The sequence below is a fragment of the Phodopus roborovskii genome, unplaced genomic scaffold, assembly GCF_943737965.1.
Source record: "Phodopus roborovskii unplaced genomic scaffold, PHOROB, whole genome shotgun sequence".
Taxonomy (NCBI): Eukaryota; Metazoa; Chordata; class Mammalia; order Rodentia; family Cricetidae; genus Phodopus; species Phodopus roborovskii.
This window is the reverse complement of record NW_026126434.1, coordinates 9,322,792-9,340,274: the sequence shown is the minus strand read 5'-3', so window position 1 is coordinate 9,340,274 and position 17,483 is coordinate 9,322,792. Positions and strand designations below refer to the sequence as shown.

Below are 17,483 nucleotides of genomic sequence, written 5' to 3'. Positions count from 1 at the left end.
GGCACCCGGCACACCTGTGCGGCCGAGCGAGGGCGCCCAGAGCACCTCCCCCGCGAACTCTCCCCAGGACCCCCACCCTCCAAAGTGCGGGCGGTGCCCGCTGCAGCCCTAGCTCTTTGCGTCCACTCTTTACGTATCTTGAGCCCAGCCTGTCCGCACTCACCCACCATGACGTCCAGGACTCTGCCACTCTTGAAGAGGCTAAGAGGTCACTGTCACTACATAGGAGCGACCTCCAAACAGAAGCTGGTGAGTTCTTCCCAGTAAACGATGTGTGTGTGTGTGTGTGTGTGTGTGTGTGTGTGTGTGTGTGTGAGAGAGAGAGAGAGAGAGAGAGAGAGAGAGAGAGAGAGAGAGAGAGAGAGAGATACGGGGAGGGGTAACACAAGATGTGTGTGATGGATGACCCTGGCTTCTGAATCTTGTAGTTCAGGCAAGTGTCTTATCTGCAGAACCTGAGTTTCTGCATCTGTGAAGTAGTTTGGAGAGAAGATGTTCGTTTCTGCCCAGCATATAGTAGATACTCAATTAATGCCCCCCTTACTGAACTGGAGACCACTGCCCTGGCCATCGCCAGGCCCTGTCAGATACCAGCAGACAATACTGTATATCTGCCCTGTGGATGAAGATCCCCAGGTTCTAGGCCAATGAAAGAAAGTGAATAATCACTCCTTCCTTTATCAAGAGTCCAGGTTTTGTTCTCTCTTACGACTTCCAAAATATCTAGAGACCAGCACTCAATCCATCTCTCAGATTAGAATGACAAGGGTGGAGCTTTAAGTATCTGCAATAAGCTGGGAGTGGTGGTGCATACCTTCTTAAATCCCAGCACTTAGGAGGCAGACAAGCTGAGTTTGTGGCAAGTCTGGTCTACACAGCAAGTTCCAGGACAGCCTGTGCTACAAAGTAAAACCCAACCTCTAAAACAACAAACAAACCAACAAAAGATGTCCTTACCTGTGGTTCACACACCAGATGAGCTCCTTGATCCTTTGAAATGGTGTCACTGTGTCCCATCCTGCTCACCTCTCCCTAGTGAGACTGGCAGGTACCAACCAGCTGATGTAAGCCTGACTACCTCTTTTTATGACCCTGTCCCTTCCATTTCTCCTCCTCTAACCCTGCCTTTGTCTCCCATCACTGACACACGCCTCTCAACTGAGCATCTAGCTCCTCTCTATTCCCCTGCCTGCCCCTATGCTATGCACCCTGCCTGATATTCCTGTCCACCTATCTCACCTGCCCATCAACCATCCCTTACCCCTTCCCTGCTCTCAGCTCTCAAGTCTCTTGCACAACCCTTAGGCTGGTGGTTCCTAAACTTTCCCTGAACTTTGGAGCCAGCAGAAGATTTGGACACCCACCTTTTCCCTCCCTCAGATGACACCTATTCCAATTAATTCCAATTAAATTGGAAAGTCTAGGTTGGCAAGGAGATGAGGAGTGTGTGAAGCTTGCTGGCAATTCCAACACACAGCAGATTGAGAACCACCGCCAGTGACATTGCAGTCCTTGTCCCTCTCAGTGCCTGTCTCCCCAGCTGCTGTGTGATCCTCTCCCTTTAGCTCCTCTCCACAGTCTTGAGTAACAAAATGCCACAGGCTTGATGGCTTCACAATGGAAATATATTGCACAGTGTTCTGAAAGCTGGTAAATCCAAGATAAAGATTGCAGGCATCTGGTGTCTCCTGTGGGCAGTCTTCCTGAGTTCTCAGGACTCAGTACACATACACACACACACACACACACACACACACACACACACACACACCTTCCTGCCTTCCCACTCCCCCTTTGTATGTGTGTGTGTTAAAAGGAGCTTTCTTAAGCTGGGCACGCCTTCAATCCCAGCACTCGGGAGACAGAGGTAGGCAGATCTCTGTGAGCTTAAGGCCAGCCTGGTCTACAAAGAGAAACCCTGTCTCGAAAGTCCGAAAAAAAAAAAAAAAAGTGGGGTGGCCTTCTTGTGTATTTTTTTTTAATTTTTATTTATTTATTGTTTTGAAACAAGGCCTTATATAACCCAGTTAGCCTGGACCTCAATATGTAGCCTTGGGGACCTCCCTCAATAGGAAACTTTCAGTTTCTAATCTTTATATCTCCCTAGGTGTGTGCTACCATACCTGCTTTATGTCCTATTGTGGATCAAACCCAGGGCTTCCTGTTAGGCAAGCACTCTACCAACTGAGCTACACCCCCCAGCTCTTTTTACATTTTTTTTTCCTTCTTTATTTTGGAGACAAAAATCCCACTGTGTAGTCCAGGCTAACTTGAAGTTTAAGATCCACCTGTCTCAGTCTCCCAAATGCTGGAATTACAGATAGGTCTTTTATACTGTTTTCATCCCTAGGGAATCAGGACCCTATTTTAAATGAAGCCCCACAGGCCCTATCTTCAAATATAGTCAGTTGGGGTTAGGATGGAGGAACCCATACTCACTGAGTATGTAGCATCCTCTAAGGGCTACAGCCTGGGCTATCTATCCCAACATCCATCCAGTTGAAGACCCTCACTGGTATTGATGGATCACACAAAGTCTGGGCTGGATTGGCATGTGGATTCCTTCTCAGCAGGGTTGGAAGTGTGTTGTGAGATGCTCAGTGGAGATGGTAAGTGCCCAGGAGAAGAGCTTGCACGAAGCCAAATAGTGACCTGTGGGGTAACTCTCCTGCTGAGGGGAAGCCAGGCATCTCCAGCAGGACACTCTGTCTCTCTCCCTGGCTGGAAATGTACAGGGGCCTTTGGGGCAAAGAAGGGTATTGGAGTAAGCTGCCCTTTTTGAAAAGGCTGAGAATTCTTAGGGTAGGAGAAAGAGATTTCTCTGGATGGAGAGAATGTGGCTGCTGGGAATCAGACCCCACACTGCAGACTTTTGTAGTGTTTGTCTGATGGAGGAGGGAGGCTTCCCTTGCACAGTGAGGCCATGGTAGCAGCAGAGAAGCTAAGTAAGGCCCAGGCAGGAGTGGGATGCCTTCCCAGAGCCTGGAAACAGCCTCTGAGGAGCCTTTCACTCTAAAAGCCTTAAAATGCTTATTAGCAAGCTCTCCCCAAGGAAGCAGGTCAGCACCATCCTCCGCATTTATAAATGACAATAGAGGGCTCAGATGACTGACTCCATCCAGCTGCAGATCTGGAGAGCAGCCACCAAGAGAGACAGAAAAGCCTAGAGAAGTCCCCCAACAGGCCTCAGAACTCCTCCAACAGGCAGCCAGAAACCTGCGTGTTTTCCTCTTCCCAGCTTTGACACCAGCCTCCTGCACACCTTCGCTTGGGAATTCAGTGTACCCAACCTCTAAAATGTGAGGGTGACAGAGAGCTCTTCATCTTCACAAGCCCCATCCTGGAGCCTAGGTACACCCACAGATGTCCTGTTCTCAGGCTGGGCTTCACACTCTAGGTTGTGACAGTGATGGCTACTGAGCCAAGAAGGACTCAGTACATCTCTAGGGCATCTCAGGCTTTAGAGGACCAGGACGGTAATCTGGGGTGGCAGGAGAGGGGGAGTCCACAGCCTTCCCAGAGCATAGGTGTAAGCCCGGACACTAATTAGAAATGATACAGAGTCTAGTCAAAAGACCTGGAAGTTTCTCTTCCAACTGGGGACATCCCCATGATATGTGTCTTTGGCCACATGCTCCATCATCTCCAAGCCTGTCTCTTGGCTTCATTTCTATAGCCCAGACTAGCCTTAAATTGTCATCCTCCATCAAACTGTGGTGGCACACGCTTGGTAGGCAGAGGCAGGCAGATCTCTGAGTTCAAGGCCAAGTCCAGCCAGGTCTATAGAATGAGTTCTAGGACAGCCAGGGCTGAGAAACCCTGTCTCAAAAACAAACAAACACAGAGAAACCCTGTCTCAAAGAAAGAAAGAAGGAATTGTCATCATCCTGCCTCCTCCTCCTGCTCCTCCTGTGTGCTGAGATCACAGGCATGTGGTGCCCGACTTGTCTCTTCTATACTGCAGCATAGATTGTAACTACCTTCCTTGTTGTGGTGGCAACTGAATTTGACAGTAACTGGAAAAACTTGACAAGTGGCAGCTTTTTACCTTATTTTGAAATGTATTTTACCTTATTTTTAAATTTCATTTTATTTTTGAGGCAAGGCCTCATGTAGCCCAGCCTGACCTCAAACTCCTTGACCCTGAACTTAAAGAGAATCGTTTATTTTATGTGTATGGGGGAAGTGAGAGGGGAAGGAGTCCTTTAAGTTGGCTGTTGCAGTCTCATGGAACATTCATGCCCACATGTCACACACAGATCTCGGTGGAAGGTAAATTCTCAAATTCTCAGAAGGAACATACTGTGCTTTTTTGTGTGTGAGCCTGCATGTTGGGATTTGAATCTAGGCTCTTGAATAAGCTAAGCACATTTTTAACACACACACATACACGCACGCACGCACGCACACCCACACCCTCCCTCTACTGATGCTGTTGGCTGAGAACCACCAAGGGTCTGGTTGGTCTAGTCCCTGAACTCCATTAATCCTGATAGGGGTGGAACTAGGGTAACAGGAGAGGGTATTGCATGGTGAAAAGCAACAGTCTCCTATTGGTAAAATCTCAGGCAGAGAGCACAATGCTGGCGTTTGGGGGCTGCCCATTTTCTCTTGGGCTGTGCATATGGACTCTTGGGTGCTCCACTTAGAACAAAACCCAGCCATAATATTATGGTCTGTGAGGGTCTGGGAAGACCAACGCAAGGGGGATTACCTAATGTTTAAGCCAATATCACTTGTTGGATACACAGAAATTTAATGTGAAACTTGACCTTGAGCTAGCAGTGGCCCTGTCTGTGAAAAATTTTCTCAAAAATCCCAATTCTGAAACATTACGATTCATTACCTTTTCAGCCACTTGTGGATAGACCAACTATGTGCCAGGCATTGCTCAAGAGGTGAGAGGGAGGAACAGCTATGGAAACCAAGACCATGATCCTAGCAAGTGTAAATAATGGTCAGAGAGAAATGCTCATTGGCTATATAGTACGTAATAAGCTCTATGGATAAAGAAAAACTTGGGAGTTGGGAAAGTGACAGGTGGTAGATGATGTTCAGTCCAAGATAGCCTTGTAAGCCCTTGATTTCCCCTGAAAGGAATGGAGAGCCATTTGGGAGGGGAAGCAGGAGTAACCTAGGGTCTAGAGGATCTTCTGGGTGCTGTGTGGGTGGTTTAAGGTGCATGGGTCCTATTTCCAGAGTCCATCTGTCTGGCAACTCAGGTGGGCCTGGGATTCTGCTTCTTAGAAAGCCCACATGTGATTCTTTTTTGTTTTGTTTTTCCAGATAGGGTTTCTCTGTGTAGCCCAGGCTGTCCTGGAACTCACTCTGTAGACCAGACTGGCCTCAACTCAGAGATCTGCCTGCCCCTGCCTCTCAAGTGCTGGAATTAAAGGTGTGCATCACTACTACCCAGCTGTCCTCAGTCCTGAGATCTGATACCACCCTTTGCACAATGCCTGACCTCACTATGCTCTGAGTGGAAGGCATCAGTTATAGCAACTGTACTATGAACACCCTCTGTGAACTGTGCAGTGAGACAGGCCTTCGGGGGTTTACCCTGAAAGGTACAGTCTTAGGTGTCACCATTAACAGGAAAGAGGGTGCATGCACAGGTGCTTCTGCTGGAAGAAATCTGGTTTTGTTCTTGTGGAATAGCGTGAGCTCCAGCTGGCTGTAAGGCCTCCACTGCCTCACCTCATAGTCTCATTAGCTGTATGACAGCTCGGACAGCTTTTAATAGATTGATTGGCGGTTTGTTCTTTGGGAAAAGGTTCTGATGCTGTAGCCCAGGCTGGGATCCACATCATAACAATCCCCCCGGCTTCAGCCTCCCAGCTTTGTAGGCTTCTGAATCACAAGGAAAGGTTCCCCATCAGCCTCCTGATGTGTGTCATGGATTTATGTCCTGCAGCTTTCTGTGGCAACAGGAGGCTAAGTTCTTGTCTGGACACTGAGGGCTTTGCTCACGGTGGTGGGTGTTAAATGGCTGTGAGAGGCAGTCTCAGGGCATGGCAGGTGGGTAACCCTGATATACCTACCTGTGTTGTGTGAGCCGGTCTGCTGACTAGATGGGGAGGCAAAGGCTTGGAGAAGCCATTTTCCAGAATTATGCCATCTGGAGAAAGCCATTGCTTACTTCCATTCAAGCAGGCCTCCTATAAGGCTCAGGTTCAACTGAAGGCTCTAGACATGCAGAAGTTAAACAGCCCAACCTAAAGTTCTGGATCTGATGCTTCCTGGTCATGTGCTCATCCCTCCAGCCCCATCTGCTGGCAGGAGAGTAATGCTGCTATAGCAGACAAGGAAACACAAGTCTCTTGGGGGGCAGGGAGCTGGAGGGAGGCCTCAGTGGTTAAGAGCACTTGTTGTTCTTGAAGAGGACTCAGGCACAGTCCCAAGCACCCACCTAATGGGCTTCAACCATTCATAACTCCAGTTCCAGAGAATCTGATGCCCTCTTCTGACCTCCTTAGGTACCAGGCACACATACATGCAGCCAAAAACACTCATACATATAAAATTTTAAAATGTAAAAACAAGTTCCCTCTGGAGACAAGTGGACACGAGGAACTCATGAGCACTGGCAGCCTGTGTCCACTTTCTTAGGATGGGTCTTACCTGCTTGGCCTGGAGACCCTAGCTAGAGCATAAAAGCATGATCCGGCTGTTTGAGAACTTTCCCACTCAAACCTACCTCTGACCCTAGACCTGCCCTTTTTGGCTGTGGCCCCTCTCCCAGGATTCTATTGAGATAAATGTCAACTGTTCCCAATCCCTTGACTGCCTTTCTGAGAAGGGGCAAGCACATTTCAGACACATAGTAGCTTCAAAGCAGGATTCTAGGGGTCCAACATGCTCTGTTGGAGAAAACTAGCAATGCACACCCTCTGGCCCCACACTGCTATATCGCTGTGAACTCTGTTATTCTGTCATCTTCAATACAAAATTTCATTCCGGGACCCGCCTGCCCAGGAAATAAAAGTTCAACTCAGGAACTTTCACTTAATGGAGGAGTCTAATTGGGACTGCATCATCAGTCCCAAAACTCTCTGAGCCCTTTGTCCCCAAATACTTCCTTGCCATGCCTATCTTTTTTCCCTTTTTTCTCTGTGTAGCCCTGGCTGTCCTGGAACTTTCTCTGTAGATCAGGTTGGCCTCAAGCTTGGCTATCCGCCCACCTCTGTCTCCCAAGGGCTGGGATTAAAGGCATACACCACCACCGCCCTGTGCATGCCCAGTCCACCCATCTTAAACTGCACTGTAATCATCCCATCTTGACCAATGTTTCCTATCTCCATGGAAATCTGAGTCTCGGCCAGCCTCTTCAGAGGAAACTCCCCACAGTAAGAACGAGAGGCTGTCTCCTCACAGGTCACTGGCTGAAGTCCTGAAAGCTGGCATTTGACAGGAAAGGCCTGATTTGTAAGGGGACATTAAATAGCAGAACCCTTAGAATCCAAGCAACGTGGACTGTGTGGTTCCAGAAAGCTCCTCGGGAATTCCTAGCATGGCCCCTTCATTTTCCAGGTAGTAACCAAGGCTTGGAGAGAGGCAGAGATTTCTGGAAATCACAGAGCTGCTAAGATAGCATCAAGGGATAAACACATTAACAACCATAATGTGCCTGGTACCTGCTGGGTGCTCTGTGCCTATTCAATAAAAGCCATAGTGCATCTAGTTTTACAATTCCAATTGAAGTTGGCCAATTCAACTTAAAAAAAAAAAAAAAAAAAAAAAAAAAAAGCCTGAACCCAGAATAGCAGCTCTCTTGCTGGAACGCCAAAGCCATCAAAGCTGTCATCCAGAGGGTTTGTTTGGATAGCACGGGCCAAACCTGAGCCTCTGAAGCTGCTCCTGGGGTGAGCAGAATTGCTGTACTTTTAACCAGTACCCCATCCTCACTGGGACTGGGGAGGATGAGTAACAAAAGGTGCAATGTCTGGCACTAGCGAGGGACACTGGGGACATGAGCTGATCATCCTTCCCAAGGTCCACACCCATCCCACTGCTTTGCAGGCTGTACATTCCTTTTTTTTTTTTTTTTTTTTTTTTTGAGGCAGCATTTCTGTGTAGCCCAGGTTGGTCTTCACTTCACAGAGATCTGCCTGCTTCTACCTCCTGAGTGCTAGGATGAAAGGCATACAACCATCACCACCAGGGTCCGGTGTAGCTTCCTTTGCCTTGTAGTTTTGAGAATGCCTCCCCTAGGGGAGATGTAAATAATGTCTATCTTCCCATTGTGCAATCCCATCGATAAACCAAAGTAGGATTTCACCAAAGTTAAATCTGGGGAAGCAATAAGTTTATTGGGTTTCTTTACAGAGCATGGGTGAGGAGTTGCTTGTAGCTGTGTGGGTGACCTCCCCCACCGAAGCCTCACTGGAAAGTCTTCACCCAGGGTAGATATTGACTTCCTTGTAGCCATACAGATGGGGCCTTGCAGTTAACTTTCCCTCGCCTGCAGCCTTGCACACAAATTGCTGGGAAAGTGGCTGGCACCTCAGATTTCAGGTCTAATGATCTTCTTTACCAACTCCTTCTCTGAGGGACACTCAGAGTCCACAGCTCATTCCCGATGGACTTGGGCAGGCAGGCCCAGCTCATCTAACGACTGTAGCAGCTGTTGCTTAGAGAGCTGGACTCTATAACTCAAGCTTTCCACCAGAGAGGGAGTCTTCCTTCAAAGGTGGACAGGTGACAGCTAGTCCCTGCTCCCCAGAGTGTGTGCTAGGAGAATGAATCAAATACCACATATATACACTGGGAAAGAGGAAAGAAAAGAAAAGAAAAGAAAAGAAAAGAAAAGAAAGGAAGAAAGAAAGAAAGAAAGAAAGAAAGAAAGAAAGAAAGAAAGAAAGAAACTAAAAACCAAATACTACCCAGGCAGGCAAGACTAACACATCCATCCTCTATTGCAGACAGAAGCAAAGGGCTTTCTTACACTGGCAGCCTGGACCTGGAGGTTTCTGGCTGCCCAAGCTTGCCTAGACAGGCCATAATGTACAGGCAGCATAGAGAATGACTTCCAGGAGCAACCTCAATGCCATGCAGGGATGAACCAGAGAGGTGGGGTGGGGACACACCTAACCACCATCTGATGATCACTACAGTGGCCATTCCAGTGACAAAGATTAAGAAATGATCTAAGATGCAAGGGTCTCCCTCCCAGTGCTGTTAGTGGGAGGCTAAGCATATACTCAGATCCATGACTTTCGCTCTGCATTGTGAGGACACGCCCAGGTCACTCAGGCCCTTGACTGATTCTCACACTGTGACACTCCTGAAGAGACCAGGTTTGGTACTTGTTAAGACACAGCTCTGACTCAGAAAGCTGATGTGAGGCCTGGGAACCTGCATTTTAAAGTTTCCCCTTTACTGAGACAGGATCTCACGCAGACCAGAGACTTTTTATTCTAGGATGAGGTTGGTCTAGAACTCCTGACACTTCTGCTTCTACTTTCTGAGGGCCGGGAGTTCAAGAGGGCATCACTATGCCAGACACTCTTTTCTTCTGTTTGCCTGCTGTTGTCATGTTGAGATAGGCCCTCAATCTACAACACAGGCTGGTCTCACACTTACAATCCTGCAGTCTTAGCTTTCCAAGGGCTAGAATGACAGGTGCACACCACCAAAGGCTGCGTTTTCAGCAAGTTCCTGTTAGCCTGTCCACACTTAGAATTGCTAAGCTCCAACAATGGGATCCCTCTTGAATCCCAGAGGAGTCCCTCTCTTCTTCAACAAGGTGAAATCCCCAACTTAGGGACACGGTGGGAGGAGCCACTCCAGTCTGGGCTGTACCCAGCCCTTGTTTGCCCCGTGTCTACCTCCTCATTTGACTGACTGGCCCTGGGATGACAGCAGGATGGGCGAAGTTTCTCTTAGGATACGTAACTTTAGTGATACCAGCAATGCCCCTATTGCATCCTTACCAAGAGCCAGGGGCACTGTGAGTGGGCAGGAACCCAGACAAACTCTGTAACAGGTTTCTGCTTGGAGCATTAGTTCTAAACTGCAAAACCTTGGAGGCAAAATGGCAAAGCCCTACCTATGACCTGGGGCCTCCATGGCCTTCACAGACCTACACAAAGATGTAGACCAGCCAGGGCCAGGGCGGCTGTTAGGCCTGCTTGCTCAGGTAAGGAGGTAGATACATGGAGATGGAGAGGACCAGGGATGTCCCTAAGTATAGGTCTTACTAGGGAGGAGTGAGTGTCCAGCCAACTCCTGGTAAATTCTACAGTTCTGGGTACACTGGGACAGCTGGACAACCTGCTCTCTGGCTAGTCCTCTAGGCCACAGGCAAAGGTCCTGGAGATGGCAGTTTATTGGTGATTATGGTAATAGCCTTGAGGGTGGTGGTTCTGGGCAATGACAAGGCAACCAGGTTGCTATCAGAGGGAGGCCATAATGAAGGAGGTCACCTAAGGACCTCGGGTCAAAGTCACAGATGCATATGGCTTTGTCTTCTCTGGGCCACCTCTCCTGTGGCCCTGGGGATGAAGCCTACCACACTGGGCCATTATCAGGGAGGGACAGAGCAGAGTGCATAGAACTTCTTCCCCTTATCTTGTACAAGGAAGGATGAGGTGCCTGGAGCTGCCCCTTTGTACCCCAGCCTTCATAAACACTCCAGCTACAGGACCCAACCACGGGACCTAGGCATCTGAACTCCTAGTTCAGGCTCCGACCAGTCCAGGCCCTCAGATGGCCAGGTCATGGCACCATGAAGGGTGTCTTTCAACTGTGTTCAGTCCTCAGAAGGTGACAAATAGTCAGAGGTGGTCTCTTCTCATGATGGTAACTGGCTCTCACCGCAGAAACAAGGCTTCAGATGATAAGGTCCATAAAATGCCCATAAAAGGCTCATCCACAAGCTTAGAAGATGCCTGACAGTGAAGAGGCAGAACCACAGCAGAGTCCCATGCAGGAAAGCCTCGAAACCAACCTTCCTCCTCCCAAGCTGCAAAGCTTGGAGAAAGAAACCTATCTACGTCAGCACAGTAGTGATGAGTGCCCTGAGCCCAGGCTCTGGCCTCACCTAACTTCTCCCTCTGGAGCACCAGGGCTCATTATAGCAATAAGCTATCTACCTTGGCTTAGCCTCGCCCCTCCCACTTTATGCTGGCCCACCCACCCCACTCCCCAGGCTTGGCCTTCCACAGGCTTCCCTCCTCTCAGGCTGGCAGGCCAGTAGCTTTTGTCCCTTGCTGGGTGAACACAGGGTGTGCATCCTAAGGAGGAGGGGCCTGTGCATCCTCTGGAGACATGAGCATCTCAAACTTAATGAGTGGCGGGGCGATGACGCGCACCTCAGCGCTCAGTGGGTTGAGACGCAGGTTGATAACACGCAGAGCTGGCATGGCGGCCAGTTTCTCCACAGGCACATCTGTTGGGGAGAGAGGGGACAGGTTAGCCTGGTGGGAGCAAGCAGGCCTGCCAAGATGACACAGCAGGAAGACAGGAGCATACAGAGCCGGCATACGCTTGCTGCTCATGGACCGCCATGTAGGGTTCAGCTCAGGGATCCCAGCCCTGAGGGAGGGGTCATCAGGGGCACACCAGGACACTAAAGTCACATGTGGAAAAGCAGCTTTATATATGAGGACTTGGAAGCAGTGGCTAGAGGATCACTCTACTACACAGCAAGTCTGAAGGTAGCCCGGGCTATGCAAGACCTCATTTCAAAACCAGTTGGTAGTTATGGCGGGGGATTAGATGAGGCATCTCAAAAAGAATCACTATAAAAACACAATTTTATTCCTAAGCAAATTCAAAAGAATTAAAGACAGGCACTTAAATCCTGTTACATAGAGAGAACGGGAGAGTTATTCACAATAGCCTGATATCTACCAACAGATAAAGAAACAGAGTATGTGAATGTAATGGAATAGCATTCAGCCATAAAAAGGAGTAAAATTCGGACACATGCTTCAACACGAATAACTTTGAAAATGTTATGCTGAGAAAGGAAGGCACAGCAGCTCTGCTTGGCATCTAGAACAAAGTTCATGGAGACGGCAGACAGCCTTCTCCCTGAAGCTGGGAGAAGAGGTCATGGTCAGGAAATGGATGGTGGTGACGGCTACACGGTATTATAAAAGCAGTCAAGGCCACCCAGAGGTATAACAGAACTTTCAAGACCTTCTTCAGCTACATAGGGAGTTTGAGGCTAGCCTGAGCTACATGAGACTTTGCCTCAAAAAAGGTAGAGAGGTAAGGGTGGCAAGATAACTCAACAGGTAAAGGCACTTGCTGCAAGTTCAAGGATCTAAATTCCATCCCTGGGACCGCCACACTCCTGTACACTGCCCTGAACTCAATGTGAAAAATAAATAAATAAAAAAAAGAATCTAATAAAAAAAAAAAAAAAGAAGAAGAAGAAGAAAGACCAAAACACATTGTGTAAGTGACCTGATGGATGAGGCTGCATCTGGTAACACGTGAAATTTCCATTAATGGTGGCAGCACCATTCTCTGTCCCATCACCTGGTCCACTGTGCCTTTGAGGACTCCCTAAGACAGGGCTACACAGTATGCACTGGGCTTCCTTCCACCCACCATAGGCCAGTACTCCTGAGAACCTGGACAGAACAGCATCTCTTCACCGCCACACCGGCTCAAGGTTTGACATCATCAGGACTCCCTACACCATGTCCTCTGAGTCACATGCCTGTAGGAGTGCCCTGGATGGTCAAGCAGAGGCTGTGTGGCCTCAGGAGTCACAGCAAATCTTTCCTGTCATAGCTCTGGGTCCCAAATGCTAATAGATAGAATGTGGAAATCAAGTTTCAAATTATCACCCATTCAATTTATCCAAAGAAAATAGGACCTTTCTCAAAAACACACCCGAGGCACTTTGTCACAAATATAGGTGTGATGTACTGATTTAAGTTCCAATACACAGTCAGAAATGGGGTGGCAGGTGATAAGGTTGATCTGGTAAAAGAACTTGCAACCTGAGGACCTGAGTTCAATTCCCAGAGCCCACAAGGTGGAAGGACAGAGCTGATATTCACAAGTTCTCACATCCATAAACACGCTATGGTATATACCCCTTCTGACAACAAATAAATAAGCCTAAAAAATAATGCTGGGTGTGGTGGTGGGTGCTTTAATCCCAGCACTGGAGAGGCAGAGGCAGGTGGATCTTTGTAAATTTGAGGCCAGCCTCATCTACAAAGCGAGTTCCAGGACAGCCAGAACTAAATAGAGAGACCCTGTCTCAAAAAAAAAAAAAAAAAAATCTATAAACAAAAAGACCAAACAAAATGAAAAGAAACATGGCATCAGCAAGCCCATAGACGAGAGCCCATCTTTCCTCCATAATAATTTCTAGTCCTGCCCCATGCCTTATGTTCCGCAGCCCCGTAATTCCATGGGAATACAGATCTCAGTTGCAAGCCTGCACAGGTGGTGTGCGCCTGGCAGGTGCACAGTCATCTTGAAGGCTGTTGTGATCACTCTGTCAGTGTGGTGCTAGACTCTCCCACCGTATAATTACTGCTGCTTTCGTGTTTTTCTCATTTGCAAATAACAAGAACTCTGTGGGAATACACTTTGAGAGCAGGCAAGCAGAGTCGCCTCATCAACATTTCCCACCCATTGCCACGGCTGGTTCGCGCTCTATCCACCTTCGTGATTGCTGTAGACTGTTGCGCAGCACTGCACTGCATAACACAGGCTGCCTGCCCTTCTTGGCTGCCCATCTGTTTATTAAGAGGAACCTCTATGCTTCTGCTGATTCCTGACTGTTGTGTTTAATTAATTTGTTGCTCAATTTGTTTCAGATTTGGCTTGTGGGAGCGAGCCCCTTCAACCTGGCTCCTAATGGCTTTTTTGTATTTTTGTAGTGCTGGGGACTGAGCACACTAGCAAGTGTTCTGTCTTGTACTTTCACCCCCAGCCATGGCTGTGTGGGTTGGCAAGCAACCAACATTTTGGAACGTATTAAAGCATGTTGTGGGATCTATTTACAAGGCTCTGCACATATATAATCACCTGCTTTGAACTGCAGCCAGATGTGCCATGCTCGGTTCCTTGCTGCATTTCCCCCTGGTTCCTTGCTGCATTTCCCCCTGTACTCTGCCAGTGACGGACACACATGCTGCATTATCTGTCTCTAAAGGCTACTCTGAGGATGCCTTCAGCTGCCTGCCAGGAGCAGAGTCAATGGCTCCATCAAAGGATGCGTATGTAGCTGCCTCTGATGGTTCCTGGACCCCAGCTCTGGTCAGCCTATCTCCCCAAGGCTTTCAACTAAGGCTGTCCCCATACCCATGGCAGAGATACACTCCATACCTTCAGCAAGGTCCCTTATTCTCCCTCCTGACACACACCTTGAGTCCTTTGAGGATGGTAGATAGTGAAGACTCCCAAAGCACAAACAACTACCCTCTCCTGTAGGCTTGATTGCTAGGATGAAAACAGAGAAGCAACCCCCTCTGGCGAGTCTTTTTCCCTGTGCTTGTACCAGAGCTTACAAAACTGAGGAAGTCAGGGCAGCTCAGGGGCTCCTCTCCCCACTTCACAAATGAGGAGCCTGAGGCCAGGCAGGCCGAGCTCAAGGACATTTGGTTACTAAGAAGCAGAGCAGGGGCAGGGTATGGGCTTCCTGCTCCAAAGTATCTTCTACAAGGGACTGGCTACTGTAGGCATCGGGTTGGAGAAAGTGACCTAGAGGCTCCACGCCCATGGGGCTTCCCAGGGGCCTCTTTGCCCCAAAGCTGTTAAGCCCAGCACAAGCATCACAAAGTGGGACTCTGCAGTGCCTCAGGTCCTCTGTGCTGGGTCATTTGATTGCTGGTAGCATTTTGGGTTTTTATTATTTGTTTTTATTTCTACACAGGGATTTGTATATTGAAGGCTGGCCTTGAATTTGCTTTGTGACCAAAGATGACTTTGAATTTCTGACCATTTCATCAGCTGCTCTACCATTTCCTGTATATGTGGTGCTGGGGATAGAACCCAGGGCTTGGATGCATGTTAGGTAGACACGCTACCAATGGAGCTACAGAGCTTTAGGTAATATGTACTGAGGGCTTGCTAATTTATGCTCTGCATGAATTATTAACATTTTTAACTTAACATTTTCTATAGCTGAATGAGCTGAGGACCATTTCTTTTTTAAAAGATTTATTTTTATTTGTGTATGCACATGCATGTATGTACATGTTCTTGTGCCTGGGAAGAACATGTGTTTATGTGCATGTGTGCCTGGGGAGACTAGAAGAGGGCCTTGGATTCCCTGGAGCTGGAGTTACAGGTATTGTGAGTCATCTAATATTGACAATTGAGAACAAAATCCCAAGTCTTCTCCAAATGCAGTACACAATCTTAGCTGCTGAACTCTTTCCAGCCCCAAGTACCATGATTATCTCTATGCTCTGTGTGGGATGAAGTCTAGAGAGATTAAAGGTGTGTGTGTGTGTGTGTGTGTGTGTGTGTGTGTGTGTGTGTGTGTGTATGGGTGGGGGCATTTAGGTGGTAAAACAGGGGATGTATGATGGCAGGCTGGTTGGTTAGTGGCCCTGTGTCCTTTGTGCCATCTCCCAGGCAGCCTTCCACACCCCTCCTAAGCTGGGTGGGCTTAATCAGAGAGGAGCAACACACAGGCAGCCCAATCTTCAGGTAGGGGTTAGAAAAAGGATGTTCACTCATTTTTAGACTTCAGGGTGATGGGCCACTAAGCTCCCTGACGGAGGGCTATTATTAGATAAGGGCTGCAATCGGCTTCAGTGGACAGCTTGCACAGAAGAACCCAGATCCACAAGGCAGATGTGAGAGTGTTATCACCTTCCTGGCAAGCATGAACCATTGCGGGTCAAAGGGCAAGGTGATCCCTAACAGACTAGGGGAGGGCATAGGTAAAACAGACCTACCCCCAGGAGCAGAGGGGAAGCAAAGTGATTGACATCTGCCAGTGCCTACCCACTTCCTTGTGCTTCCTCTGAACACCTGCAGGAGCCAGGAAAGCTCCTTGCTGCCCCTTATTGGCTGTGGGGCTATGGGCAAGAAGACAAAGGCTCATTCCTTGGGTTCATCATTGTAGAGGTCAGCTTAGAGGATGCAGCCACACAACCCAAGCCCTATGTCCCATCACCAAGAATTAGGAAACCCCTTGCATTTGGCTTAGTGGAGTCATTTCACTGACCTTAACTTCCATAGGACATAGAGGGAAGTCAAGGCCCAGATGTAACTGGAATGTTAGGGGTAAAATCCCAGGCTCCAGCAGTACCAACAAGCTAGGTTGGACATCCCATCTAATATGCCAATTAAAGAGATGAAGGGAAAGCAGGGAGGGCATGCTAAGCAGGGGGAAAGGGAACCAAGGTGCCTTCTGCAGCCACCCACTTGCAGGGAATCATGTGAGACTCAGAGGTCTCAGCATGATTACTAACGGATAGAGAATGAAAGATTTTTAACAGAGATAGATTTCAAATGCCATGATGAAAGTCTCTTTGGGAACACATTCCCAAAGTGCTGGCCTTCAGATGTACAGCCAAGAGTAACTAATTACAAGATTAAAGAGGGACCAGCTACAGCCTGGTGTGGTAGTGAATGCCTTTAAGCCCAGCTTTTGGGAGGCAGATGCAGCGGATCTGAGTTCAAGGTCAGCCGGATTTGCAGAGTGAGTTCCAGGACAGCCAGGGCTGCAAAGAGAAACCTTGTCTTTAAAGATCCAAACCAAAACAACAACAGAAAAAACAAAAACAAAAACATGGACCAGCTGTAGAGGAGCTTGACTGGGAGAGCAGAAAGGCAATGGGTCTCCCATGAGCCTGGCCTGGAAAGCACACCCCAAACAGAAAAGGCTCCCCTCTACTCTGCTCTACACACACAGTGGAACTGAACAGAATGGCCAGGCCAAACAAGATTAGCTCCAGCCATCTCCAGTGTTGCCCTCATCCATGTGCTGGGGATTCATGACAAGAAAGAACATGCAAAATGGCTCACTTAAATTGTCTAGGACCTGACAACCAGTCCAGGTTTCCCTCATTTGCATGGCAGGAGTCACTGGCCAATAAACTTGCACACAAGGTGGCTCACCCTAACCACCTAGGAATACACACCCATTGGCTTGAGCTGCCCTCATTTACAGAGCTCACCCTGAATGAAGGTTCCACGGAAACAGAGACCTGTGTCTCATCATACATTCTAGTAGCTCTTCTGTCGCTGCCATGTCCTCTGAGAGCTTTGCAATATATAAATAAACCGACTTCCCCCCCCCCCTGCTCTGCTGGCCTTGGGAGGAATTTTTTCACCAGTCCTCCTATCCCCACCAACTCCCTCCCACCTGGTGTTTGCAGATGGCCTCCCTACTCCAGTTCACACTGGCCAGCATCCCTGGGGTGAGGGATGCAGCCTGCAGCCTCCTTCTGCTTCAGGACTTTGTCTCCTGTAGTAGCCATTGATGACTTCCCTTGGGGGCAGCTTTGAGTAGAGATGCCCTGCTCTTATGGCGATTGACATTCTCAGGCCAT

At 48.5% G+C, this 17,483-nt stretch overlaps 1 protein-coding gene across 2 annotated transcripts in view; it reads right to left on the bottom strand.

The window, feature by feature from the left end:
- Window positions 1–11,173: 11,173 nt before the first annotated feature.
- The window catches only part of Lrrc20 (leucine rich repeat containing 20), a 92,968-nt gene continuing 86,658 nt past the window's right edge, over window positions 11,174–17,483 (bottom strand). For both annotated transcript variants that reach the window (XM_051186775.1, XM_051186774.1), the window contains exon 5: window positions 11,174–11,389. In XM_051186775.1, the coding sequence (XP_051042732.1) occupies window positions 11,235–11,389 (155 nt within the window). In that variant the 3' untranslated portion in view covers window positions 11,174–11,234. The remainder of the gene's footprint in view (window positions 11,390–17,483) is intronic.